The sequence below is a fragment of the Fulmarus glacialis genome, unplaced genomic scaffold, assembly GCF_000690835.1.
Source record: "Fulmarus glacialis isolate BGI_N327 unplaced genomic scaffold, ASM69083v1 scaffold41879, whole genome shotgun sequence".
Taxonomy (NCBI): domain Eukaryota; kingdom Metazoa; phylum Chordata; class Aves; order Procellariiformes; family Procellariidae; genus Fulmarus; species Fulmarus glacialis.
In genome coordinates, this window is record NW_009233352.1 from 16,997 (window position 1) to 27,053 (window position 10,057).

A 10,057-nucleotide genomic window follows, 5' to 3' on the forward strand; every position below is an offset into this window, starting at 1 on the left:
TAAAATGATGCACTTAAACAGTGTACGTAGTTTACCTAAAGGTATCTACTGTATTCAGTCCTTAGCTCCTTCATTCTTTTCTCCTCTGTATTATCTGGTCTGCACTAAATTCTGATGTGACACTTTTGTGGCTGATAGTTCTCACTGAATGTGCTGTTTGCAGTTAGGACTTCAAGTTCCCCTCCTCTAATTTCATCCTGGAGCTTCTCCAGTATGGCTTCTGCTTATGGTGGCTAGCAACCAGTCTCTGACAAATTTCAAGGCCTCCGTGCCAGTGGTACTGAGTTTGGCTGAAGGAAGTGAGCATCCTTTTATATTCCAGTTCTAAAGGGGGTAAGTTGGCTGACTGTCGCAGAGCTAAGATGGAGACATTGTGGGCCTGTGTTCTCTTCTTGAACGTGCAGCCATCATGTGATGGGAAGCTCCTCTTCTTTGGATACGATGCTGATGGTAACAGTCATGATGGAACCTGGGTTACAGCACCTATAAAGAGAGGGTATTCTGAAATGGACTGCCGGTGGCCTGTGCCCTGATCCCTAATCCTCGTTTGAGGGTTCTAAGAAAGCAGACAGGAGGGAGTAGGACTTGGGAAGCCATCCTGGAGGCCAAATATAAACACACCAGTTTACTATCTGTCTTACCTCTTCCTTGTCCATGACTAGTTAAATGCCTTTACAGTTGTCCATACCTTCTCGGTTGTCAGCTGATGCTTCTCTTCATTTACTCCCCTTTTCTTGCTATTCTTGACAAAAGCCACATGAGGCTAAGTTCTAAGTTGCTCAGGTGTTGTCTCTGCCTTATTTTTGATGCATCTGCCTATTTACTTGGCCTTAAACTGATTGCTCGTCTGAGTCAGTCTGTGTTTCCTCAGAACTCCTTATGGATGGCTTACTGCTTCATTTAAGTTTAATGCATCCTTTTAAATTCTTTAGATATCTTTGCAGAGCTCCTCAGTTCCCTAGTGTAAACCTATCACTTAATCCTAGCTCTTTCATAGGCCTAGGTATAGTGTTTAGTATAAGATAATACAGAGAATGGTTTATGATAGGCATTAGAGATGGAATAAGATAAGCTGTTGGGGCAACAAATTAGGAAGATGGCCTGGGTGCCAAATAGCCGACAAATGCAATTATAACTTTATTTAAATTGACACAAACTTGAACAATCCTATCTGAAATCCTTATATAGATCAAGATATTTGATATCAAGGTAGTAAAATTGTGGTTTGGCTCTCTTATCCCTTTAAATCCTGGTCCTGTAGATTCCCAGATTTTTCCTGAAATGTAACTGCTGAAGTTAGGGCAATCTTATCTAATTTATCTCATCAACAATTTTCCTGTGCACATTTCTTTCAACTTATTTGACTTCTACCTACTTTTATATTTGTTTTAATTTTCATTCTGTAATCCCATAATTACAATTTCCATATGTTTCGTATCACCGTAACATATAGATTTGCAATGTTAATTCTGTATTGAAGTTTTTTAGTTTACTCATTGCACTGAATGATTGAAGTGAAACTTTGTCCCTCTTAGCATGAAAATTCAGTCTCTTTGGGGTCGGTTCCTTAGCTGTAGCCTCTTCTCAGATAATCTCTGGTGGTCCAAATGGTGTTCTTTCAGTCATGTTTTCACTGCCCATGTCTGTTGCTCAGTGCCACAACTTGAAAACTCTTACCTTTTCTGTGTGCTGCACATACTGTTTCTGGATCTTGCCTGCCACATTAATATTTCCCCACTCCAAGTCCTACAAAGCGAAACTGTGGATCATCTCCCACCTGCCACTTTCAGGAATGGCATGTGTACATTACGTTGGGTACAATTAAAGTTTCCAGCATTTGAATTGGGTGGCTCAGTGTATAAATCAACAAAAGTGTTTGCCTTTTTCAGTTTTCAGATATAAGTAGTTTGGGCAAGTTAATATTTACATTTCTATTGATATCAGGGTCAAATTCTAATCACCACTCTAAGTAAAAGGGCAGATGCTCACAAAGTGAAATAACATACTTTGGGATCAATAAGATTTGTCTGTCAAACTGATTTCTTGAAGAGGAAACAGAACTTCTCTGTGTTTGAAAACAAGCAGATGAGTGGGCGAGCGAGGGAAATTGGCACTTCTTCAAACAGTGCTTCTGCACACATTTGTGGCTTTGCCAGAGATTGATATTGGGCTACATCAGTGGCAGCAGCCGCCCAACAGTACTTTGGTGCCTTTTGTCATCGCTGACAGGAGTGGGAAGTACTTGTGTGAGGCTCCTGGGTGCTGTGTGATGGGGTAGACCTGAAGTATGCAGGACACCTGTAACTTCCACTAGCCTCTGCCAGTGGCAAATGGTTCGGGAAGCAGTTCTCCTTCCAGAAGTGCCATGGAAATCAGGAAGGAGAGTCATTGACAGGTGTTGACTCTTGAATCATGTTGAGAAGAGGTAATCTGATGAGCGGTTACTCGGTAAAAGTTGGTGAGATTCCCAGCCAGGTCTTGCTCCAAATGAAGTCAGTGAGAATTTACCTCTAACCCTCTAACTCTGAAGTTACCTCTTCCTGCTTTGCAACTTTGTAACTTCTGTGTTGTTTCTTACCCGTGTTTAGCATTTCAGGCTGCAATAGAAATGAAATGCCAGTAGCTTGACGTTCATAAGTAATTCTGTAATAACAAACTACGGTATGTTTATGGTGGAGAGAAGAAATTTAAATGTGGTATTACATTTCTATTCCTAGCTTTCAAGGACTTCTCACTGGAGCTCCTTAGCTGTGTTGCGAGAGAAGGGAAAAACATGTCATGCAGATCTTCTGCCACAGATGTGAAATACAGCTGAAGTTTCTTGACAGACACATGGAGGTTGGCTCCTGTTTCAGACTGGTCTGGGTCTCCCATGAACCCTCTGAGTTCTGAGGGAAGGTTTTATTTAATTTGAAATCGTAGGAAAGTTGGTGGGTTGGGCTGATTTCTCCTGGAGTTCTTAAGCTTGTTCAAACTCACAGGCTCACGAAGTCAATGTGAATTTAAATCCTGCCCTGAAGGCTTTGAATGGCAACTTTGCTTAGAAATGAAATTGCCAGGCTTCACCATTATGCCTCTAAACCAATTCACTACCGTTTAAAAGGAGGCTTGACTGAGCGCATGATAAGACACTGATGCTGGCTTTTTCAGCATTAACCTTACAGCCTTAACATACAGCAGACTTGATACTGCAGCAACTGAGGGAATTACTGAGAAGAGGAAAATTAGAACTGTGTCAGCAGTTAGAGATCTGGTTTCTGGGTACAGAAAGAAACTGCACGGGTGGAAAAAAAAATATCCAGCTGGCTTTTGGGACAGAGATGCTGCAAAGGAAATTTGCCCTTTGTTATGGAGACCGCTTGGAGATTTGAGAGTGCTTGAGTGGTTACAGGTAGATTAGCAACAGGAGGGGGAGCTCTCACTGCATTACCCAAAGAAGAGGGAAATTCTGGACTTGGTGGCAAGCCTTTAAATGAAGAGTACGCACTCCTGTCAATAAAATGTTGCTGCCCGCTCTTCATATAGGCAAGACCAATGGAGAATATGCATGTCTAGAAAAAACAAGGCAATCCATGTGCTGTTGCTATCTCTTCTGCTATTGCTACCTTATTTTTTGGTTCCAGGCATAGTGTAGTTGTGTTACTGTTGAAGAAAGCTGTATTGCAGCTATGCCATAGCACATGTAGTTTCTTTCTCCCCATCCTTACCATCAACTTAAAATACCAGTGTCCTGTTCCTCAGCTACTGTAAGTGTTCCCTGAGATGTCAGCTTTAGAGATGAGGAATAGATAATGAAAATACATGCAGGACTTTACTTTTATGGTTAGAGCAAAAGCTGATGCGGGTGAGAAGGAATAGTTCATTTCCAGTGCAAGTAGGATGAACAAGATTGAGAGATTTGTAAAACAGTGTTAATTAACTAGTATTTTAAAGTCTGGTGGTGACTAGGATGCATATCAACATTAAGAAATTGAGGCACATGGTAAGGAACAGAGAAATTTGGGGGTTTAGTAAGCTGGAGATTTCTCTGAAACAGAAACCCATTTCCTCTTGTAACCATTTACACTTAAATATCTCTCAAACTGTAATTTTGGGATGACTTTCTGAGTGAAGAGAAATGCAATTCTCCCTCCCTATTTATGGATGGGGAGCAGAAACACAGAGAGAGTAGGGTTTGCAGGAGCAAGGAGGGGTTGTTTTAACACAGACAGATGTAAGCAGATGTATGGAGGTAAGCGGTAGGATGCAGGCTAGCTCTGGCTCAGAAGCTGTGTAGTGGTGTCAACTCTAGGCTGTGTCCCAGAGGATGTGCCCTGCTCTTGGTATATCAGTTCAGGCAAAGTGCCAGTAAGGTGCTTTTTTAGCTTCCAATCCAGAACTTGCTTGGATCTGGGATGAGTGGACGGATCTCTCATCTGAGTGCACCCACCTGTACAGACATGTCTCAGGTTACTTTTTAGTGTTCACAGGGTGAAAAGGGAATACATTCAGTTCTCCTTTAACCTGCATAAGCGCTGGCTCAACTGATTAGCATCTATCTTCTTTATTTGAATGTGCATGGTATTGGCCTTTATGCACTGTGTCTGTGATGTTAACTTGGATAATATCAAAATAATTTTAGGTAAGTGCTTTGGGTTTTGCTTGGCTTTTGTTTGTTTTTAATAGGAAAGATGCTAGCCCTCTTCTGCTTGAATTACTAATCTAAGGTAACTGAGTGGTTTTCTTATGGGCTCTTAAAACATTGGTGATTTTTTTTCCAAAGGGTTTTGAGTAAAAGGAACTTACTGTGAGAGACTATTCCTCATATTCTGTATAACATTTAAAAAAAAAAAAAAAAAAAAAATCTTTGTTTTCAGAGTGTATGTTGGTATCTCTACACCCATGGTATATTTGGCTGGGTTTTTTCCTCCTTAAATTCATTGGATCAAAGCAATAATATAAATCAAAGTTTTGATTCATCAACTTCTCTCCAAGTTTTGTAATTTGCTGGAATTAAATAGGGAATCTGGGAGTAACACGTGATCATAGATACAGTACATATCATGCAGGCTTATTTCCAGAATGTTAGTGGAGGGTTATATTAAATCCTTTTGTTTTGCTGTAGTATGATTACAAAGATTCTTTTGTAGCTTGGGACATTGAGTCTAAAAGCAAGAAATGTGAGAGGTATTTGGCAAGAGAAGATAACATGGATTTAATTCTAGCATTGCTGTTGTTCTTAACTAAGTCCTGATTGGCCAGCAAGATCTGCAAAAAAAATCTTGGTCATGTCTGTATGACTTTGAATACCTATCAGGAAGAAGAGCAAGCCAGGGTCACAGTGCTTTAAACACTGTCAGTTAGGTCTCAGGGGAGACTAGATGTGTTGCAGTTACTGGAGAGGAGAAAATGTAACTAACTGCATTGAGACCAACACTTTTTTGTTTCTTTTTTTTTTTTTCTTTTCAGCTAAACTAAGTTCAGTTTAGGATGGTCTTTAAAACTTTAACATTAATGAAGAGTGACAAGGAAATGACAAGCAAGTAGTGTCTAAATAAGAAGAAAAAAACCCAAAGATTAGTTTTGTGTGTATGATATTCCTTTCCCAAATAGTTGGAGAGATGAGAGCTTTAGCTCTCATTCATGTATTAGTCATTTCAGCTACTCAGGAATGAATTGTTATTATCGGTACAAATTTTATTTTATTTTAGATAGGGGTCACTGCAGGATTGGGCTGAGATTTAAAGTCACTGGAAGAAACTACTCTGAGTAGCTACCCACCTGATCTGCTTTTGAAGGTGTGCCTGTGCTAGCTGTACAAAGACACAAGTATACAGTTATTTCTGGGCCTGTTAAATCCCTGCTTTGTACCACAGAGTTCATAATATTTTGCAGGATGTACAGACTATACCGATGAAATATTTGCAATATGTGAATATATATTATGTATATTTGTATTGTTGCAGTTTTAGCTGTTTTAGTTATGCTGACTGAAAGACGACAGGCTTGTCAAGATTTTGTCTTCAAAGAAAGACTTATTAATTTTCAAAAAACTTTTTCCTGGTCACTTAATCCAGGCTGATGCCATGTCCGTGCACTTTAAGGGGGATGTTAGGTGACTATTCAGGAGGGTCATGCAGAGGCCAGGCATACTTCATGCTAAGAAGTTTTTTTACGCAGATTTGGGAATAATGCTGTTGTTCTTGGTTCCACACAGATGGTACCAGACAGGAAGAAGTGGAAGGTGAACTCAGTGAAGAAGAACGCTGGTTTGGAAATTCTTCAGAAACTCCTTCAGAAGCGTCATATGGAGAAGTCCAGGAGAACTTTAAGTTGTCTCTTGAGGATAGAATCCAAGAGCAGTCCACTTCCCCAGATACTTCTTTGGGAAGTGCAACTCCTAGCAGCAACACAGCGGAGCTGGGATCCATTGAAAATGAGGCACTAAGAGACACATTACAGAGCAAAGAGCACCTTTCTCCTGATGTGTCATCTCTGTGTGAAGAAGAACCTCCTGGTCCAAATAAGCCACTGAGTAGTAACCTGAGGCGGCTACTGGAGGCTGGCTCCCTCAAGCTGGATGCTGCTGTTACAGTCAATGGCAGAGTCGAGTCCCCCGTAAATCTCGGCTCAAATCTCTCCTTCTCTCCACCTGCTCATCATGCCCAGCAGCTAAGTGTTCTTGCCAGAAAGCTTGCTGAGAAACAGGAACAAAGTGACCAATACAATGCAAGTAGTCACTTTATATGGAATCAAGGTAAGTGGTTGCCAAACTCAACCACTACCTGTGGTTTGTCCCCTGATTCAGCTATCCTGAAACTGAAAGCCGCAGCCAATGCCGTTCTGCAGGACAAATCTCTTTCAAGGACTGAAGACACTATAAGATTCGAATCCTTTTCCTCACCTTTTAGTTCTCAGTCAGCCAGCTCCACATTAGCAGCTTTATCTAAGAAAGTGAGTGAAAGAAGCATGACTCCTGGGCAGGAGCACCCGCCTCCGGCTAGTTCTTTCCTTTCTCTGGCTTCCATGACCTCTTCAGCTGCCCTTCTCAAGGAGGTTGCTGCAAGGGCTGCAGGCACCCTGTTGGCTGAGAAGAAGAAATCACTGGTTGCTGAGGATCCCCTGCAGCTTTCAGAGATGAAGCAAGAGAAAGCAACTCCACCACAGTCTTTGGAATTATTGTTACTGCCAGTCCCTAAGGGAAGAGCATCCAAACCCACTAGTACAGGTATGGATACAGTTCGAGCCACTAAGTAGAATGCATTTGTTTTGCTATAGGCTTATAGAACATCTCTTCAGTAGGTCTGGATTTGGTTTGATTCCATGTATTATGAGAACAAGAAGTAGGTACTTTAGGTAAACAATAGAAAAGCTTTTTAAAATACCACTTGAAGACCAAACTGTCACAAATGTTTCTGTATTTGAAAGATATGAATGTACAGTTCGGGACTTTTTTTTTTTTTATTCCATACAATGGTATTTCCCCCTCTTACCAAGTTCAGAATAAGTCCACAAAAATATTTAATGGAGAAGATCAAAGAATCCCTGTTAGGGAGCTCATGGTATCAGTGAGCATGTACAAAACTAGTGCTTTTGAAATACTGGACAAGGCAGAATTCTCCCTCCTGCTGTCTCTGTCACAAATGGACTTTTGTATAATCACTTACTACCCTGTCCTAATTTACCAGAGTATATTATTATGTTGCCACTTTTCATTAAAATTTTTTGCAGCAGTTCGGTATTTTACAATCCTTTGTCGTTAAAAAAAAATGAACTGCATTTCTCTAACTTGCTTAACAAGAACCATTTTACACTTCTGACTTCCCTCCACCAGTTCCAGCTGTCGGCAGCCAAGGAATCACGCTTATAGAGAATAAGAAGAAACAGTCTTGGTAACAAAAGCTTTCAAGAACTGGCAAGCCATGCAGGGAAATTTAAATGATCCGTCTTCAAAATAAGGAAAAATAAGTTTTCTTTCATCTCTTTCTGTAAAAAGTTCACATCATGGATTCATATTTCTGGTAGAACATACAGCTTCAGGTGTCATCAGTGTTCTCCCTAGAGTGGTGTTCTGCTGCAGAGGGGAAGGAAGCATGTCAGGTCTCTTCACAAGATGCACAAAGTGATTCAGTATATTAGAGCTTTATCAGGCTGAGTTTTATCAGGAATACTAGCCTGACTGTACAGGTGTAGCAAGCCAGTGTACAGACATGAAGCCTGACATGGATGTTGTATAATTGCACTGCCGTCTTTCTGACCTAGTCTTTTTGTTTAGGGATATTATGAGGTCTGATCCGTCCCTGTACAGCTCTTGGTAAAAACTCATAGGGTAGAAGCTATTGGATGGACAGCAATGCTCATTCCTCCTCTGGAAGAGGACGGGGAGGGATGTGATGAGGTGCAGCGGGTACCAGTTTTTTGCTCTTAGTTACATGTGTTCTACAAATGCTTTGCTGGTGTGTTTTGCCAAGGCAATTAAAGTGGCAAACTATTCTTTGCGTGGGTCTGGCCTAAGGTTTTCATTAGTTTAGATGAAGTCCTTTTTGGAGTAACATAAGCTAATCGAAGAAAAGGTCCTTCCGTGTGGGAATAAGAGTACCCACACTGGCTACACCAGTGTGACTGTGGGCATTAATTTAATATAACTTTCCCCATGAAGACTGGCCTTCATATAAGAAAGGCAGCAATGTATAGAAAAGGAGTAAGGTTAAAATTTATTTGAAGTTGTTAGTTTATTTCCTGCTGGAGAAAAAGCTGTTCACATGATAAGTTTTTATTGGGGAAAAGTAAATGGTTGTAGTAAAATCCAGATTCTGTGTTTGACCAACGAACTGTGGGATTTGTCTGTGCAGCTTATACTAGGAGAGCACTCTGCCAGCGCGCAAGTGTGCTGGTAGTAGCGGCACTTTCAAACTAGCTCTGATGCAGCAAATTCCTAGCAACTGTTCTCTTTGCTGAAGGCCCAAGCATACTGTGCTGCTAAAAGATAACAACGGGGACTGACTGCCTCAGGTCCTTAGTAACCAAGGAACAACTATTCTTTTTTTAGAATATATGGGACTAGTATCCCAAGAGGAAGGGTGTTTCCTTTTGGTTCATACGCACTGGGCCAATGCCAGTTGGCATCCAAGCAAACTTTATAGTGCAATGTTCATAACAAAAGTTCTTTAAGTCCATTTTTTGATACGCTATTAAGTTTTTCCTTTCTAAATAATTAACCGACTGAAAATAAAAAGCAAGCTGTTGGTTAGCATACCTGGATGTTGATTATGGACAGCCAGACTCCTTGATTCCTTCAGCCATGGAGAAATGCAGCTTGCAAAAAGAGGTCACTGTTTAGTGATCTTTGACTGAAGACTTCACTTCTGTAAAAGTTGAGTAGGGCAGCTGAGCATGTGTATTTGCCATGAAAAAAAACGTTGCACGTTCCTGATTCCTTTTGCACCTACAGCCTTATGGCACTAAAAGCAAAAAATAGTATTTCATTTTATAATGTTTTATCTTTTTGTGTGTGTCTGATTGCTCCTTGAGACACAAGGGTTTTTCGTCCTGTTCCCAGAGAGAGACAGCTTTTCCCAGTAGGCGTAGCTTGAGAGGTGGTTTTCTCCTTTCTCATACTTTGAACCTTTAAGGCACTGGTGAGTTTGCTTTGTTGTTACGAATCTGATTCACTTACCCACCAGCAACATCTAGCTTTGGTTATGAGATCAATACTCAGATTAATTAGATGCCGACAAGTAAGGAAGAGCAAAGATGGAGGCTATTTAAAGAGGAATATGTTAATAACAAGAGTATGCCTGCTGCTCTTTTGTCCACCATGTTGAGCTATTTGCTCAGAATTGTTACAGGCAAGAAGCTGGAGCCATGGCTTATCAGAGCATAGTCACCTCTGAAAATGTATGTCAGATTTGGTGGACCTAATTGTTACTTGCATAGGTTATAGTAAAGGGGTACAAAGACTAACTTTTCTATCAATCTGTTAATATTGCCAATTTTATAAAATGCTAATATGTTTGGGATGAAATTTAAAAGGAAGCCTGGAATCTCTGTTAAAGTTCTGATGTTGTTTTTGAAAGAG

At 40.6% G+C, this 10,057-nt stretch overlaps 1 protein-coding gene across 1 annotated transcript in view; it reads left to right on the plus strand.

Annotated features, from left to right (window-relative positions):
* Nucleotides 1–362: 362 nt before the first annotated feature.
* LOC104082245 (zinc finger protein 827-like) overlaps nt 363–10,057 on the plus strand; it is a gene marked incomplete at its 3' end in the record, with an annotated part of 34,454 nt that continues 24,759 nt past the window's right edge. The window contains exons 1-3 of the mRNA XM_009585295.1: nt 363–450; nt 5,977–6,091; nt 6,195–7,207. Coding sequence (XP_009583590.1) covers nt 363–450; nt 5,977–6,091; nt 6,195–7,207 — 1,216 coding nt within the window. The remainder of the gene's footprint in view (nt 451–5,976; nt 6,092–6,194; nt 7,208–10,057) is intronic.